Source organism: Hyperolius riggenbachi, chromosome 3, assembly GCF_040937935.1.
Source record: "Hyperolius riggenbachi isolate aHypRig1 chromosome 3, aHypRig1.pri, whole genome shotgun sequence".
Lineage (NCBI taxonomy): Eukaryota > Metazoa > Chordata > Amphibia > Anura > Hyperoliidae > Hyperolius > Hyperolius riggenbachi.
The window spans coordinates 493,809,395-493,828,644 of record NC_090648.1 but is presented as its reverse complement, the minus strand read 5'-3'; the positions used below and the strand labels follow the sequence as shown (position 1 = coordinate 493,828,644).

Sequence of the window (19,250 nt, the reverse complement as noted above, 5' to 3'; positions counted from 1 at the left end):
TTGATGTTGAGCAATCACTGATAATGGCTTTACATGCAGTGTTACATATAAGAACAGTGGTATCTATGAGGCGATGAGGGATACACGAGATGTGTAAGGCATATAAGTCAGGATTTGAGTATATGAGATGCCACCTCCTGTAATCCTCAGTCCATCCTGCGACTCGTTCATCATGTTACCCGTCAGTCTGGCAATTATTATTATTAGTATTTATATAGCGCTGACATCTTCCACAGCTCTGTACAGAGTTTATTGTCTTGTCACTTAAAGTGAACCTTAAGTGTAAAAAATAAATTGAGTTTTACTCACCTTGGGCTTACCTCAGCCCCCTGCAGCTGATCGGTGCCCACGACGAGTCGCTTTGATGCTCCGGGTCCCGCTGGCGGCCACTTCCGGTTTCGCCGTCAGGACCCATCAGGCTGGGGAACGCAGCTGATACTACGCGTTCCCAGCCAAAATAGCACCCCTATGCGGCCATAGGGTGGCAAGGGGCCCAACTGCCACCTTTTGTTACACAGACCCCACTGCTAGGATTAGTACAAGCGCATGGATATCGGACTCACTTCCCCTGGGTAGGGGCACGAGGCAGGGCTGTCACCTCTCCCCTCTATTATACACCTTAGTGGCAGAACCACTAGGATTAGATCCTGCCCAGAGGTCAGGGGCGTAACAATAGAGGATGCAGCCCCTGCTCCTGCAGGGCGACCCAGGGCCCCTTTAGGGCTGTTTTGGGGGACAGGAGGGGTCGCAGCATGAGTGTAAAGCTGTCCACACATCGGCAGGGAGGGCCCTCTCTCACCTCGGGCTCTCCCCTCTGCGCTCCCCTCCTGCATCAATACTCAGTGGCGGGCAGCGGCAGATACACATACCTCCATCCACGCGCTGGAGGTTCCGATGTCTACATGTCTGACGCTACTTCTTGTTTAAACAGGAAGTAGCATGAGGCACTTAGAGATGGACCTCCACGGTGGATGGAGGTATGTGTATACGCCGCTGTATTGATGCAAAAGGGGAGCGCAGAGGGGAGAGCCCGAGGTGAGGCCAGCCGATGTGTGGCCAGCTTTCCCCTCATGCTTCGACCCCTCCTGTCCCCCAAAACGGCCCTGAGTGGCCCAGGAGGGGGGCAAATCCAAATTTTTGCAGGGGGCCCTGTGGGTTTCTAGTTACACCCCTGCCAGAGGTCATTGGATTCACAACCACCCACAAAATTAGCATGTGTGCTGACGTCAATATACTATTACTACCATGTTCTGTTCAAGTAAGAAACAATCATGGGGTACAAAATAATAGACAATGGCAATACAGACAATATACAAAATACAGAGTTTGTACAAATGCAGAATCGGTACAAAATACCAGAGTAACCAAGCAGCTCGGGGTGACCCAAACCACTAGGAATGTATAGGGGGATAAAAGAAACCAAAAAGCCCTCCTACTAAAAAAAGCAATGCTTGGTGTAATTGCCTTCTTAAAACAGAAGGAAATTTGCAATAATTCAGTTATAAGTGAACATTTGTGGTTACCCACAATGCACTACCACTAAATATGCAAATTATCCCTTTTCGCACAAAATACAGGATTGGTAATAACAGTGACAAAATTAATATGAATAAATGAGTAACAAAATCCAAGACACAAAAGGGTTAGAGAGCCCTGCCCTTGAGAGCTTACAATCTAAAGGAATAGGGGGGGAACAAGAGGTGGGGTAGTGTACAATATTCATACCTAGAGCCATTGTGTTTTAGGTTACCTAGTAGGAGTACAACTTGGCCAAAGGTCAAAAGGGCTCTTTCACATTAGAGCTCATTTGCTGCGTTGTAACGCAAAGTCAGTGCTTTGCATTAACCAAGGTAAAACGGATGCACAGACCTCCAAAAACCTCCAAACTACACCTCCTCCATCTCCTGTCAAGACCCGGTAAGCCTCCGAAGCAGCGGCTCAGCTTCGCCGTTTTCTGCATGCAAGACGGCACGACTTGTCGTTTCCAATCATTTGAGTCTTGCCCCTGTAATCTGAAACTTTTCTGAGCATCATATCATTTATCAAACATTTCCTCTGCTACGCAAGCTGCGTCTACAGCCAGAACTAACTGTAGTGTAATTTGATCCCGCTACTGTTTCGCAGATAGAGATCTATGGCGAAAGATACTATGATACTGATAGGAATTTCCCTACTGTTAATAACATGTTGCTCGTTCCAGCTTTTCAAGGCATCCTAATTTTCAGATATGACTTTGCATGTATATGTTCTCCCTTCATTTATGTTCAAATGGTTCGTTGGGTATGTTCTTATTACTTAAGGTTACTCATAATACTGTTCAAAATTTCTAAATGTTCAGTATATTGGAGATATATGAAACTATTGACCATGCTAGGTGTTCCCATTTATCCTTCTATAGCGCTGTTCTCTGCTACTAGAAAGCTTTTACTACACTAAATGCAGAGAGTTCTTCCCCTCATGCTTCTGTTGAGTTGTTACCATGAGCGTAACAATAGGGCTTCAGCCCCTGCTTCCGCGGGGGGGGGGAGGGGGGGGGGGGGGCAGGCCCCCTCCTTGGGACCGCTCAGGGCCGTTTTGGGGGGCTGGAGGGGACGCAGCATGAGAAGAAAGCCATGGCCGCACTCGGCAGGGAGGGGGGACAGTCCCCCCCCCCCCCCTCACCTCAGGCTCTCCCCTCTGTGCTCCCCTCCAGCTTAAATTAGTGTCTGGGCAGCGGCGGGCAGTGGGCAGATACATACCTTCCTTGCGTTCCACTGGGAATGTTCCTTTTTTCTAGCGTCTGACGTCACTTCTTGTATAAACAGGAAGTAGCGTCAGACACTAGAGCGAGGAGTATCAGCAGTGGAAGGTATGTATTTGCCCGCTGCCCGGACACTAATTTAGGGCCGGTTCACACGAACGTCTGCGCTGCGTCCGCGTCTATAAGCGTTCAACCGCTGAACGCCGAACGACACAAATCGTCATGTCGTTTGAACAAAACTATTTGCCTGCGGTTGTCAGCGTTCCAGTGAGCGTACGCGTTCAACAGCGTTTGGTAGCGTTTGATAGTTAGACGCCTGTTAAAGAGGAAGTAGTCATAAAAAGGGGCAGAACAACTGTACCTGGAAGTGGAAATTCGTCATAGGTTTGTACTTCCTGTACTCCTGAGTGATATCGACATTTTGTCTTTGAGCTCTGGTAGTTGTCCCCAGGAATTGCGTTTTTGACTTTCAATATGGATCAGTGTGAGGCTAGTCTGCTGCAGCTGAAGCTTCTTTCTTTGAGGATGCTTCTGATGAAGCGGTCTTCGCCTCAGAGGGTTGTGCGTCATCGTACATGGGTACATCCCATAACAGCTCAGAGGTCTACTAAGGGTGTCTTTATGGCCCTTTATAAAGACTTAAGAAGACACCCCGAGAAGTTTCACCGTTATGTTCGGATGTCTGTGTCGTCATTCGATGAACTCCTGATGTTGGTGTCGCCACTTATTCGGAGACAGCGCACCAACATGCGGATGCCGGTCAGTCCAGCCGAAAGACTGTTGCTGACCTTACGGTGAGTCAGGTTTTTTTTTGTTTATGGTGTTTGTTTTTTTATACTTTTGTGTCCAACTCGTATTTTTTGTGTATTTTAATACTATTTTCCTCCTCCTCCTCAGGTTTCTTGCTTCTGGAGAGTCTTTTGCCTCATTGCATTATCAGTTTAGGTTGGGAAGATCAACTATACATGGGATAGTGCATGACACTTGCCGTCGGATTTGGGAGGTACTCCAACCACTTTATATGCCAGAACCAACTGAGGATACCTGGAAAGAGGCAGCCCGAGGCTTCAAAGCCAAAGCAAATTTTCCAAATTGTGTCGGTGCCGTCGACGGAAAGCACATACGTATCCAGCTACCGACAGGATCCGGTTCTAAATATTTTAACTACAAGAAGTATTTCTCAATTGTGCTTATGGCTGTGGTTGATGCACAGTACAAGTTCATTGCAGTGGATGTGGGGTCCTATGGGAGTACTGCAGACTCTCACATATTCCGTTCCTGCAGTATTGGTCAGAAATTGTATGCAGGGGAATTAAATCTCCCCACCCCCTGTCCCATTGCTGATGGTGGACAGCCTTTCCCACATGTACTTGTAGGAGATGAGGCCTTTGCTCTGCATACAAACCTCATGAAGCCTTTCCCAAAGAGAGATTTGGATATTAGAAAACGTGTCTTCAATTATCGCCTCACTAGAGCACGAAGGTATGTTGAATGTGCCTTTGGGATTTTATCAAACAAATGGAGGGTGTTCCACTCTACACTAATCATGACACCTGATAATGTGGATAATGTAGTGAAGGCCGCATGCGTTCTCCATAATTATGTACGCATGAAAGAAGGCATTAACTCAGATGAGGTCCCAGATCATCCTTTCACAGACACTCAGAGTGTTTCTTGTAGAGGCAGCAATGAAGCCGGAGATGTACGTGGCAGATTTGCTAACTACTTTGTGTCTCGCGAAGGTTCAATACCATTTCAGTACAGCAAGATTTAAAAAAAAAAATAGACATGGACTGTTTCACACCAGTGCTGATCACTGAGCCTAGTTTGTGTCTGTACCACAAGTCTTCAACAGAACTGTTTCCAACCAAGGAGGTACAGAGACAACACTTTACCTGGCAGGGACTGTTTCACACCAGTGCTGATCACCACCACCCCACCCCCACTGTGCCTAGTTTGTGTCTGTACCACAAGTCTTCAACAGAACTGTTTCCAACCAAGGAGGTACAGAGACAACACTTTACCTGGCAGGGACTGTTTCACACCAGTGCTGATCACCACCACCCCACCCCCACTGTGCCTAGTTTGTGTCTGTACCACAAGTCTTCAACAGAACTGTTTCCAACCAAGGAGGTACAGAGACAACACTTTACCTGGCAGGGACTGTTTCACACCAGTGCTGATATCCGGCAAACATGATTTTAATATGTTACAAACCAAGAATGTAGACGTATAGATTATGTCCAAAACATGTTTTTTTTTATTACAATGTATTATCACATTGATATCTGCAGTAAAGTTTTTTCTATAAACAGGTAAAAACTGTTAGATAAAATAGTTGTAAAGTTGTGAACAACATACTATATTTACTACTTGAACATACTCTTATATATATATAATTGTGTTTTCCACAATAAAAATTTAGATAACATCTGTGGCTGCCTTGTATTTTTTTTTTTATTAGCAGTATTGGTCATTGATTGTATGCAGGGGAATTAAATCTCCCCATCCCCTGTCCCATTAGTGATGGTGGACAGCCTTTCCCACATGTACTTGTAGGAGATGAGGCCTTTGCGCTGTATACAAACCTCATGAAGCCTTTCTCAAAGAGAGATTTGGATATTACAGAGTGTGGGTTTAATTATCGCCTCACTAGAACACGAAGGTATGTTCAATGTGCCTTTGGGATTTTATCAAACAAATCTCAGAGAGCTGCATGGGGATAGAGTGGCGTTGACCGGGGGGGCGGGGGTGGTTGGACAGACACAGAGATCAGGATTGTTGTGTGTGTGCAGGCGGGGGGGGGGGGGGGGGGGTTGCAGTTCCAAACACTCCACTAGTATATACTACCTGTATACAGGGGGGGGCACTATATATACTGCAATTATATGGACGTATATACTAACTATATATATGATATATAGTATAAAAATGTGTATGATGGGACATTTTTATACCCGCATAGGTTGGAAGTATCGTAGTGGTGAAAAATTACCATGTGCTTGCCCGGGGCTTCCCCAATCCACTGGCAGATGATCTGTCCATCGCCGCAGAGTGCCCTTCATGAAAAAATGTGCAGTGGCAGCGGTGGATAGATCTACTGCCAGTAGAATGAGGAAGCCCGAGGGCAAGTACATGTTATATTTTTCACACACTAAGAAATTATGTAATTTTAATAACGGTAACAATGGGACAGATAAGGGTACTGTCAAATACAGGTTGCAATAGTATGTGCACTGCTTAGACTATGTGACCAGGTCAGGCCCATTTCTTCAGCCGTGCGTGGCGTGCCACCGCCCGGGGCGCTGTTTGGTGGAGGGCGCTATAATGGAGGGGGGAGCCGGAGCCGCGGGGAGGGCAGCCCGACCTCTCCCTCCCTCTCCTCTCCCGGGTGCCCTCCATGCTCCCCCCTCAGATGCAGAGCGAGCAGCCGGGAAGCGCTGTTTACAACATACCTCCCTGGCTCCAAGCGCTGCTCTCTCGCCGCTGGTCTGTCTCCTCTCTCTGCATAGATGCTGATACACATGCTGCTAAACAGGAAGCCGCGTGTGTATCCGCATCTATGCAGAGAGAGGAGACAGACCAGCGGCGAGAGAGCAGCGCTTGGAGCCAGGGAGGTATGTTGTAAACAGCGCTTCCCGGCTGCTCGCTCTGCATCTGAGGGGGGAGCATGGAGGGCACCCGGGAGAAGAGAGGGAGGGAGAGGTCGGGCTGCCCTCCCCGCGGCTCCGGCTCCCCCCTCCATTATAGGGGACAGCTAGCTATCTAACCTACACTGGGGGCACCTACCTAATCTAACCTACGCTGGGGGGCACCTACCTAATCTAACCTACGCTGGGGGGCAGCTACCTATCTAACCTATACTGGGGGCAACTATACTGGCTACCTATACTGGAGGCACCTACCTAGCTAACCTATAGCGTGGGCAACTATACCGTCTCACCTATGCCTGGCTACCTATACTGGGGTACCTATTCTTGGCTATCTATACTGGGGGGACCTATACTAAGTGCAACTAGACCTGGCAAAACTATACTGCGGGCACCCATACCTTGCTCGGGGGGGGGGGGGGGGGGCCCAATTTTTACACCCTCGCCCTGGGTGCATTTTAGCCTAGAAACTGCAATGGACCAGGTAAAATTATATAAACTTAACGGAAAAAACTGGTATACCACAACTTATACCATAAATACTATACTATACATACTATGTAATATACTAAACACCAATGCAGTACTATTGTAATACTCAGCAGTTTACACATCCTCAATTATGGGAGTTGAGGATCTGGACAACATTTGTAAAGAAGAGCCTAGAGCCTCAGCAGTACCAAAATCCACAGGGGATGTTTGAGTAGGACCGCGCTGTGATCTTGAAGTATTTGCCAGTGTTGGTTGCATATAAGGAATACAGTGGCCCGGATAGTTGTTGTAAGAAAATGGGGTTTGAGATGAGGATGTGGTGAAAGGATACATGGCACTATAGTTTGCAATTGGGTTTTGATTTGATGCTAATGATTGGTTGAGAGGTGGAGCATATTGCTGTGTGTCTGGTTGTCTTTGCAAAGGAACATCTGGCTGTAGGTAAAGATCAACAATTTTTAAAAAATCAATTTTTAACTTCCCCAAATTGTGTTTTGGTACTTTTCTAACATCCAATTCTAAGGACTGCATAAAATAGGATATGTCATCTTTAGGCCTCATAGCATTTTCTACACAAGTTGACACCTCTTTAATCATTTTTAAAACTTCCTCATTATTACTATCTGTGGTTTTTTTGGCAGCACCTCTGCTTCTTTTGGGTGGGTTCACAGGGGCACGAGCAGCTACAGAAACGGGTGAAGATGGGGGAGGAGTTATAGCTAGCGGAGAGAGACAATCATCACCATGATCTTGATACACAGAGGAAGACTCTGATTGCTCCTCCACACCAACATCGCGTAGAGATTCACTTGCTGACTGTCCAGAAAACGAATCCTCAGGTTGTACAGAAGACTGACTGTCATGCTCTTCCTCCTCACGACGCACCGATCCCATGTTTCCAGAAGTACTATGGAAAACAAAAATAAAAAAAAAAAAAAATTCGACCACATTCGCATGAAAGATGACATGACTATGGAGAAAGACATATTGATTAGGTGGTAATCGTTAAAATCACACTTACGCCCTGGTTTGCAGCGACGGAACAAGGAACATCAGGCTTTCAAACATCGGATGGAATTTGTATTTGGATGGAGCCTGCCCACTTTTGGAACCACGATGCACCTTCAAGTCTTTCTTGAATCTATCTCTCAAGGATTTCCACTTGGTTTTCACAATGTTCACTGTAAATACATTGAAACACCAATGTCAAAATTGTGCATAAATAGTACAACAATACAAATTCATACTTTCATCAGACATTACCACTCTCTTACCCCTTACCACACACCACCCTTCCAATAATAATAACAAAAAAAAAAAAAAAATCAAAAAAAATGCACTATACCAAATAAACCCCAAAAAGCTTTGGAAGACATGTGCAACAGCCTAGAGATAGCAAATGAAGCATGGTTGAACATGATGCACACAGTATAATAAGACAAATTTCCCCATTCTCAGGCCTAACAACCTTGCACAACAGTTCGGCTGGCTAGCTGGATTGCACAAAAAGATATACCAAGGCTCAAGTTTTAAAAAACAATAGAACATTACAAATACTCGTGCACAACGAAATAAGGAACCACAAAGTGTAAACTCACTCATTTTTTTCTTGGTGGCTGCAGACCGACGATGGTAATCAGGGAAAAAATACAGGCACACACTCTCCCATGCCCTGCTCTTCTGTATGTTGTTGCTGTACTCAGCGCTGCCTGTGTCCCATATAGCAGGCTTGTTCTGGATCAGGTCCACCAGTCTGCCCAGCTCCACAGTGTTCTCCAGAGACACCTGCGCCATCTCTCCTTCCTTCTGTGTCCTTAGCACTAGAGGATTATGGTCCATTTCCTGTCAACACCCTTCCCTATGAATTCTGGTCTATTTCCTGTCTATTTCCTGTCAACAAGATACCTCCAGAACGCCTACAACCTTCAACACAACCGTTCACGTGCTTTCGACGGCGATTGTATGCGTTTACCGCTGACGTTTGCCAAACGCAGCCGCCAATAGAAGTCTCATGAGGCGTCCGAAAGAACGTCATCAACCTCGACGCTGAAAAAAACTCCCAAAACCGCTGCCAGACGATACTAACATAAACGCTCTCATAGAAATCTATTACGAGCGGTTAAAACGCGTCGTTTAAACGACAGAAAATAACGATGGCAGACGTTCGTGTGAACCGGCCCTTAAGCTGGAGGGGAGCGCAGAGGGGAGAGCCCGAGGTGAGGGAGGGGGGACTGCCCCTCCTCCCCACCGAGTGTGGCGATGGCTTTCTCCTCGTGCTGCGTCCCCTCCAGCCCCCCAAAACGGCCCTGAGTGGGCCCCAGGGGGGGCCGTCAGAATCTCTGCAGTGGGGCCCGGTGGCTCCTAGCTACGCCCCTGGTTGTTACCCCAGCTTCTCTGCAGGATGTGGAATTTCTACTCCCTGCGGATTGTTTCTGGTTTTGGGTATAAGGCCCGCCTAGTTTTCAAGGTAGGGCAGGGTGAGAAAGGGATGGGACTAGAAATAGGATATACTGCTGGTGCTGCATACAGGTGTAATTCTTTTTCATCATATTCTTTCTATAATCTGTTCTCTCTAGGGACTATCATCAGTACAAATAAGTATATGTAAATTTTTGATTGTGATGGCTTCTAAATTAACGTTGATTACCTGGAACGTATGCGGTATGAATGATAGAATCAAAAGGCAAATGGTATTAACTTTCATAAACAGAAAGTGGATATAATTGTTTTACAAGAAACCCATATAACGGGCAGTAAAATCCTAAGCCTTCATAGAGGATGGATGGGATGGTCGTACCATTCTACTTTTTCACAATTTTCACGTGGAGTCTCAGTATTAATTAGTAAAAGTTTTGTTCCAGAAGTCATTAGAATCGTTCCAAATGGCTGGTTTGTGTTTCTTAAATGTGTAATAGATGCCATATCACTCTTAATCCTTGCGTTTTAGATTCCCCCTCCATACTCGGTAGCTCTTCTTAAAGAGGTACTGTCGCGAAAATCTTAAAATTTAAAACACTTACAAATAAGAAGTACATTTCTTCCTGAGTAAAATGAGCCATAAATTACTTTTATCCTATATTGCTGTCACTTACAGTAGGTAGTAGAAATCTGACATTACCGACAGATTTTGGACTAGCCCATCTTCTCATAGGGGGTTCTCAGGGTTTTCTTTATTTTAAAAGCAGTTAGTGAATGGCAGTTGCTCCAACTGCCAAAATAGTGTGCAGCAAGCAGGGCCAGATTTTTTTTCTAAAGATTTTTCAGGGTATGTTTTTATAAAGAATAAAGGTCATGCTGAGAATCCCCTATGGAGGGATGGACTAGCCCAAAATCTGTCGGTAATGTCAGATTTCTACTACCTACTGTAAGTGACAGCAACATAGGAGAAAGGTAATGTATGGCTCATTTTACTCAGGAAGAAAAGAACTTCTTATTGGTACTTCTTATTTGTTGATCCTGCGCACTACTGCATGAGGTCTGTGGTCTTCTACCACCATTTTAGGTGCAAGGCATGGTCCAACATAAACCATGCATAGAAGCAAAGCAATGGACAAAATGCCAGTTTCATGAGCCAAATGCGCTCGTCGTTGCAGTACTCTATCCTCTCCTCTCTGGATTCAGTCAGTCATGTGACACTCAAAGCAGGAAGAGCAGTAGATGGCGGACTATATATCCCAGCAGTATACAATGGAAATTGTGTGTGTAAATGAGGAGGCAGAACGTGTATACAGGAAGTGGGCAGATGTAAAACCTCAGTATGCTAACAGGAAACGAGTCATAAGGCCCCCATACACTGGGCCGATTCCCGTCCGTTTCGACAGCAGATTCGATCCTGGGATCGAATCTGCTGCCAATCGCTTGCGCTAAACGCACCCGCCGATCCGATTTCCTCCCGAAATCGGATCGGTCCGTCGATCGCGCCGTGCGGGAAATTACCCTCGATCGCCCGGCGGTAGGAGCGCGTCGCTTGCGGCGTACGATTCGGGCCCGATGCGACGCATGTATACATTACCTGAAGCTGGCTCCGGGGTCCTCTTCTCCTCACTGCACCGCATTTCCGCATGTCCCAGTGTACGCTATACTTCCTGTGTCACTCCGGTGACCAGGAAGTTGAAATAGAGGGCGCTCTATTTGAACTTCCTGGTCACGGAGTAACACAGGAAGCGCCGGGATGGAGCAAGAACAGCGGTGCAGTGCGGAGAAGACGCCCGGGAGCCAGCCTCAGGTAATGTATACGGGGGTTGGGAGACAGGCGGCAGAACAGCTCAGCAGATGGTGAATCGGTTTCAGGCTGAAATCGATTCATAATCTGTTTGCAGTAAAGGTGGCCATACGATCCCTCTCTGATCAGATTCGATCAGATAGGGATCTGTCAGCTGGTCGATCTAATGGCACATCGACCAGTGTATGGTCACCTTTAAAGTGTAACTGTCGGGCATAAAATCAAAAATCAATTCTTTATTTTTATCTGGTAATAAGGATGCTAATCAGGCAATCCAAAAGTTAAAATCACCATTACTTTTCTTGTTGATAAATGATCATTCCCCAGTTTACCTGACTCTTATTTGGTACACAGAAAGGAAGTTGCAGGGCATGCTGGGTTATCGTTTTTTGCTTCTCTACTTATCTCAGACTTAAAGAGACTCTGTAACAACATTTTCAGCCTTATTTCTAGAGTTGTCCCTAACGTTTCGTCCACGAACTTATTTGCGTGAACATCGGTGGTTCGCGTTTGTGTCAAAACGCGAACTTTATGGCGAGTTTGACCCGCCCCTATACCACATCATTGGGCTAAACGTTGACCCTCTATATCACAGTCAGCAGACATATGACAGCCAATCAGGCTGCACTCCCTCTTGGAGCGCCCCCCCCCCCCCCCCCCCTATATAAGGCAGCTGCGTTGGCCATTATCTCACTCGGTGTTGCTGCAGTAGTGAGAGAAGGGAAAGGAACCTGCTGCAGAGATAGGGAAAGCTTACTTAGGCTCTTGCAGCTTGCTCCTAGTTGATATTTGTTGTCGAAAAGCACCACAAAAAGAGCTCTTTTCAGAGCTAATGTTCTTGTGAAGTTTTTCTTTTTTTTTGTGCCACTGACACTGCATTATACAACCCTGTGTGTCGCAGCTGGCCCTTGCTAATTGCTATACTGTGCAAGGCCCAGCACATTCAGTGCCTACCTTTTCACTGCACCTATGTGTGACAGCTGCACATTTGTAATACCAGTCTGACCATGCATACCTGTTCATGTGCACACTGCACCTGTGTGACAGCACCCAGTGTTATATACCAGCAATCACTGCGTAACTGTTCACTGCACCTGTGTGTGTGACAGCTGCACATTGTATTGATACCAGACACTGCATACCTGGTCACTGCACCTGCATGACAGCACGCAGTGTTATATACCAGCAGTCACTGCATAACTGTTCACTGTACCTGTGTGTGTGACAGCTGCACATTGTATTGATACCAGTCACTGCAACCTGTTCACTGCACCTGTGTAATCACACATTGTTGTACCAGCAGTCACCTTTTCACCACACCTGTGTAACTGCACATCGTTGTAACAGCAGTCACTGCAACCTGTTTACTGCACCTGTGTAACCACACATTGGCGTCAATTCACCAGAGGTTACCAACCTATTTATCTCTTGGGAGGTAATTTACCTCCTGTGATATCTCCAAATAGCAATTCTCCAGAAGTATAGGGGAAAATATCGACAGAGAGAAATGCAAGAGATAAATGTGAGATAAGTATGAGATAAATAAGTGATAGTTAGTAGTTAGTTTTTCTCCAAATCACAATTCACCAGGGAAGAAAGGGGGTGTGGCCATTCGTTATTTTTTCATCTCTTTATCCCCTGAATGAACCTGGAGATATCGTGGTTTTGACACAGCAGCTGCTGCTGTGGAAGATGGAGCCTTATGAGCTTACTCTGTTAGGCCTGGTGCACACCAAAAACCGCTAGCAGATCCGCAAAATGCTAGCAGATTTTGAAACGCTGTTTCTTATTTTTCTGTAGCGTTTCAGCTAGCATTTTGCGGTTTTGTGAAGCGTTTTTGGTGTATGTATTGTTACAGTAAAGCTGTTACTGAACAGCTACTGTAACAAAAACCGCCTGGCAAACCGCTCTGAAGTGCCGTTTTTCAGAGCGGTTTGCGTTTTTTCTATACTTAACATTGAGGCAGAAACACCTCCGCAATCCAAAATCTGCAGCAGCCCGGGAGTATGCATTTCTGAAAAACGCCTCCCGCTCTGGTGTGCACCAGCCCATTGAAATACATTACCCAAGCGTATCCGCAGCCGCAAGCGGATCGCAAAAAGCAGCCGAACCGCTCTGGTGTGCACTAGGCCTTAGACCTTGCTTCTATTATGAGGAGACAAAGGCGCAGGAGGAGGGTCTGTTTAATCGCCCCTCGTATTTTTCGTGAGAGAACAGTTCTTGATAATTTTACTAAGACAGAGGTGGTGAAGAAGTTCAGACTCACTCGTGATATGATTTATGATATGATCCGGCAGTAAAAGGCGGGAATAGTCTGGTCAGGTAGTGGTAAAACTCCGCCTCCTACCCACAATGCTTCACTTTCAAGCTTACAGAGAGGAAAAGTATCCCATGTAAATCATTAATACCGATTACCTAACTCTCTGCTTTCTCACACTTTCCTCATGCATATCTCTCCATTATCCCCTGCTATCGAACACTGGTGAATTGACTCCAGAGTGTTAAAATACCTCATGAGATAAACTACCTACCTTTTTTCTCTTAGTAAATCCTCTCTGGTGAATTGACGCCATTGTTGTACCAGCAGTCACTGCAACCTGTTCACTGCACCTGTGTAACTGCACATTGTTGTACCAGTGGTCACTGCAACTTTTTCACTGCACCTGTGTAACCGCACATCGTATTAGTCAAGTCAGTACATACCTTTCACTTCATCCCCCCCAATATGGACAAAACAAGAGGCAGAGCCAGAGGCAGGCCACCCGGCAGTTCTGTTTGAGGTCGCGCTGTCGTGATTTCGTGCAGCCCTCGTCAACCAAAGTACACTGTTCAGAAGAAGGCACATGCCATCAACCCCCAATATTGTCAGGACGTAGTTGACTATTTAACACAGAACACCTCAACTTCCTCAGCTTCCGCACGGAATCGTGACAAATCTTCCTCCTCCTGCTCTGATTCTGGCATCCCACTTAACACTCCGTTGGCAGCCATCACCAAAGTGCCATCATCCCAGGGCTCAGTAGTGTGGAAATGTTTTTATATGTCTGCCTCAGATGAGAGCAATGCCATCTGTACTCTCTGGCACTGAAAATTGAGCCATGGAAAGACCAAGACCCGCGTAGGGACAACTACCTTACAAAGGCACATGATTACAAAGCACAAACTGCAATGGGATGACCACCTGTGGAAAAGCAGCACACAAAAGCAAAGCCACACACCGCAGTGTAAGATACCATTATGCAATTATTTCTCAAAAAAGGCGATATCCAAACTGTGCCATGATGTTGAAAGGCAAGTGGTGTCATCTCTGGCACACAGTGTTGGGTCAAGGGTCCATCTGACCAAGGATGCCTGGTCTGCAAAGCACGATCAGGCCTGCCCAAAGACAGTCCCCACACACAGCATCTCTACCTGCACACCGTGTGACTGCCTGCTCCAAGTCAGTCCCCACACAGCATCTCTGCCTGCAGGCCGCTTGACTGCCTTCTCTGCCAACACCACCAGGGTCCAAGACTCCAGGTGGATTCCTGAACTTTTAAGGCCACTGCTAGCAGCGGCCGCTAAAAAAAACAATAACATTTTTTTCTGGTGCGCGTACATGTCTGCCTAATTTTTCTGGCTGCACTGCGGCTGCAACAACAAAACAAAAGGCATGTACATGTGCCCATCTCCCTTCGTGATCATTACCTTGCCGCAGTGAAGGGGCTTGTGTATCACAATGAAGCAATGACCGCCGGCTATTTGAGTATCTCGGGTGGGGGTGGCACACCAAAGATAATAAGGTCGTTGCTTCATTGTGGTCAGACCAAATTTGATCAGCTGGACAGTCACTGTTGTTCTATCATTGAGCTACCACAGCCCGGCGACCATATGGGCTTGAAAAACGCCACGGCCTACACTCTGGCCACGGTGCGCACCAGTCCAGCACGGCCATCACTACACAAACAGCTGTTTGCGCTGCGTTACACAGTGAGTTTGGTGTGTCAGTGTGAAGCAGAACTCTAATTACACTCCCTGATTGATGTATACACATGCAAGCCTCTTTCCCTCCTGTTTTCCCCTCCCACACCCCTGTTCCTCTCTGATTTGCCAATATTTCTCATGCTGAGACAATGCACTTTCTATTGTGAAGGGTGGGCAATGCATAGACAACCAGGCAGAGGAGAGTAAGGGAGGAAAATACATCAGGATCGGCTTCAAAATAGCCACAGCTAAAATGCTAAGAAGGATTTTCTCTTTTTATACTGTAGAAAAATCACTAAAATCAAAATTTGGACAGTGCAATACATTTGTTATGTAAGTAGAGAAAGTATTTATCTACTTATATGTGCATATTTTTTCTGAGATAGTATGGCTGACCGCTCCTCTTTAAAGTGACTCTGTAACAAAAATTACAACGTTTTCTCTACCATCCTACAAGTTCCTAAACCTATTCTAATCTGTTCTGGCTCACTGCAGCACTTTGTACTATCACGGTCTCTGTAATAAATCAATGTATCTTTCCCCTGTCAGACTTGTCGGCCTGTGTCTGAAAGGCTGCCAACTCTTCCGTGCTGGTCTGTTCCTCTATGCACACTCCAGTGTGTGTTTTATTTACATAAGCCAGCAGCGTCTCTGCTATCTTATCAGTGATAGAAGGGAGCTGGATAAAAATCCTCCTCTGTTAGGCTGTGAAAGTAGCTGGCTGACACATACTGAAGAATTACAAACACAGGTACAGGCAGAGCTGTCTGCAGGAAGCCTGTAATGTTCAGTGCATGAGAGAAGAAGGGGACAGAAGGTAAACACACAAATGATCTTTTGAGATTCAAAAGGAAAGCTGTATACAGCCTGCTTGTGTATGGATGTATTTTCTATGTGTGGACATATTGTACATCAATCTACTTCCTGTTTTGGTGGCCATTTTGTTTGTTTATAAACAAACTTTTTAAAACTGTTTTTGACTACTTTTAATGCGGCGGGGAGCGGCGAAATTGTGACAGAAGGTAATAGGAGATGTCCCCTAACACACTGGTATGTTTACTTTTGTGCGATTTTAACAATACAGATTCTCTTTAAAGTGTACCTGAAGTGACAGGATGAGATAAACCTATGAGTGTAGACCTAATCCTACTTCAAACTTCTCTGTTTCCTTTTTATTTATTCTTTCTTTGCAATGGTTAATAAAGCAATGCTTTGTCTCTGTAGTTGGGGAACTCGGACTGCAGGGGATTGCTACTGACAACTAATTACAGATCATAGAAATAGTTTCTGTGCAAACACTTATGGTAGCAGGACAGTAATGTCATCATTTCTCAGTGTGGAGCTGAGTAGACCAGATTCATCGTCACACTGACATGGCTACTGCATAAAGATAGACTTTCAAACCTTAGAGGGGAAATAAGAATCAGGGACAGTAGAACAGACCACTCTAGGATTAGTTCTATAGAAGTATTCATCTTGTAAGTTTATTTTCACTTCTGGTGTGTTTTAAGCCTGGATGGGGAGGTGGATGGTAGGAGGCGGAAAACCTCCACAATGAGGGTATTTCAGTCTAAAAAGTAAAACTAATAATTTACACTAATAAACATGATTGCTTTTAAAGTGGGCTTGTCAGCCATAAAATCCAATTCCATTTACCCACTGCTCTGTTTGCAATGCAGCCTGTAACCTTACCTTGCATTGCAAACATTCCAATATAATCATAAATGTTTCTGCTGTAAAACATCTTATCTCAGTCAGCTTGACTCTATTTGGTACATTGTTGAGGAGAGGGAAGCTTGTTATCTCCCCTCCCACATTCTATCTCCTCACTGATTGGCTGAGGGCAGTTCAGTGTGACATGATGCTGAGAAGAGAAATGCACCTCACCCTGTGCAGAAACTGCTGAAATTCCATCTATGCTGTGCTCACATGTGTTTGCAAAGCAAGCTAGATGTGACGGTGCAGTTTCTAGGAGAAAAAAAGAGTAAGGGAGGAAATGACATCAGGATTGGCTTCAGTCAGAGGCAGTAAATATGGAAAATGTCTGAAACAGAATTCTCTTTATTTATTATATACAATTCACTGAAATCAAAACGCGGACAGTACAATACATCTGTTAGGATTTATCTACTTAATATGTGTTTTATTTTCACTGATAGTATGGCTGACCCTGCTGCTTTAAAATTTGCCCTCTTCAGTTTTGCTGTAATTGGAGACAGTTGATGAGCCTTTGAGAAACAATCATATATATATAATTATAAGCTATTGGAGATCTGCTCTTGCTTGACATGGTTACTGTCACGTGCTTCATGCGAATGTTCAGAATGACATAGAACCTTCTCTCTTATTCTTGTAGGAAGTCCACATGGCCCGCTGTGTGAATCTCACCGATGACTCTGTGGAAGCCATCCTGACCTGCTGTCCCAATATCTACATCCTGCTATTTCACGGCTGTCCACAAATCACAGGTCAGTTCACCTTACACACACCCTGCTTATAGAGACTCTGTAACAAAATTTTGAGCCTTATTTCTTCTATCCTATAAGTTCCTATACCTGTTCTAATGTGCTCTGTCTAACTGCAGCCTTTTCCAGTTGCACAATGGCTGTATTATCTCTGTTATATGATCTAATCTTCTCTCCTCTTTCGGCTCTGTCGGGCTGAGGCAGTCAGGCTGGAATGTGCTGTGCTGCTTGTGATTGGATAGAAGCTATACACACCCTCTCCAGGCCCCCTGCAGGCTCTGTATGACTCACACACTCTGCTTATGTGGGCCTATCACAAGCTGGTTAGTTTCTTTGTAAACACTGCCTAAAACTGTTAATTAGTAATTAATAAAGGCCCCCCGCCCCCCTGAACTAAGCCATGCCTCCTGTGTGATGCCACACCCCACGGGTGTTTATGCCTCTTTCTGTCCCCCTTTGTGTCTCCTTCGGTCTCCGTGTTCCTTCTTAAGTCGCCCTGTGCCTCCTTCTGTCCCCCTGTGCCTCTTTCTGTGCCCTTCTATGTCCCTTTGTGCCTCCTTCTGTTTCCTTGTGCAACCTTCATTCTTGCTGTGTCACCTCTGCCCCCTATGCGTCCAGAAATGGATTAAGGTGAAATGGTGCCCTAGGCAAGAAACAACTTTGGGCCCACCCTTAATGGCCACCTAGATTTTTTGGCAAGACTTGTTGGTGGCTTGCATAAACCAGGGCACTAGACTCTCTCCAGGCCCTAGGCACCTGCCTAAGCTGCCTTGTGGATGCTCTGGTTCTGTGTGCATCCCTCTATCCCACTGTGCCTCTTTCTGTCCCCCTTTGTGCCTCCTTATGCCTCTTTTTGTGCGCTTGGCCGGACGTCACACGCAGTGACATTATACGCATGCGCAGTGCGACATATGACTATGGTAGGGACTAGATTGTGAGCTCCTTTGAGGGACAGTTAGTGACAAGACTATATATTCTCTGTACAGAGCTGCGGAAGATGTCGGCGCTATATAAATACGAAATAATAATAATAGTATATGCCTGCTCCCCCCTTTTATCCAAACCAGCCATTCTCAACCGGGGTTCCGCGAGAACCCTCCAGGGGTTCCGTGTCAATTTGACACTTCCGCGGGACATTATAGTCCCGCTTCTCCATAGTTTTGCAGCAGCAGACCAGAAGGATTCCTTCATGCTGCTGCGAGTGATGCGGCGGATGGATCTATAAAGCAGCCGCATCACCCGAAGCCAGCTCTATAGTTCCGGCACGCGCGGGAGTTGTAACAGGATCCCAGCTTCAAGGAAGGGGGAAAGAACGTCAGATGGTAAGTATGGGTTTTTTTTCCCCTGCACTCCCTGACACCAATGACAGCAGCCAGAGAAAGGGGGCAGAAAGCAGCACACAAACGGGCAAAGCAGCCACAGAAACGGGGGACAAAGCAGCCACAGAGAGGGGGGGAAAAAAAGCACACAAACGGGCAAAGCAGCCATAGAAAGGGGAGACAGCAGCGAACACACGCATAAAGCAGCCACATAAAGGGGGGACAGCAGCACACAAACAGACAAAGCAGCCACAGAAAAGTGGGACAAAGCAGCCACAGAAAGGGGGGACAGCAGCACACAAACAGACAAAGCAGCCACAGAAAGGGGGGACAAAGCAGCCACAGAAAAGTGGGACAAAGCAGCCACAGAAAGGGGGGACAGCAGCACACAAACAGACA

The 19,250-nt window shown here is 46.0% G+C and overlaps 3 protein-coding genes across 4 annotated transcripts in view; 2 read left to right on the top strand and 1 right to left on the bottom strand.

Annotated features, from left to right (window-relative positions):
• The window catches only part of ETFBKMT (electron transfer flavoprotein subunit beta lysine methyltransferase), a 108,827-nt gene that overhangs the window by 30,108 nt on the left and 59,469 nt on the right, over positions 1–19,250 (bottom strand). The gene's annotated exons all lie outside the window — the stretch shown is intronic.
• The window catches only part of AMN1 (antagonist of mitotic exit network 1 homolog), a 143,589-nt gene that overhangs the window by 112,584 nt on the left and 11,755 nt on the right, over positions 1–19,250 (top strand). For both annotated transcript variants that reach the window (XM_068278234.1, XM_068278233.1), the window contains one exon: positions 17,424–17,535. In XM_068278234.1, coding sequence (XP_068134335.1) covers positions 17,424–17,535 — 112 coding nt within the window. The remainder of the gene's footprint in view (positions 1–17,423; positions 17,536–19,250) is intronic.
• LOC137560790 (uncharacterized) lies at positions 3,419–4,514 on the top strand. The gene is made up of 2 exons (XM_068271932.1): positions 3,419–3,534; positions 3,638–4,514. The coding sequence occupies exons 1-2, from the start codon at positions 3,419–3,421 to the stop codon at positions 4,512–4,514; spliced, it is 993 nt and encodes a 330-aa protein (XP_068128033.1).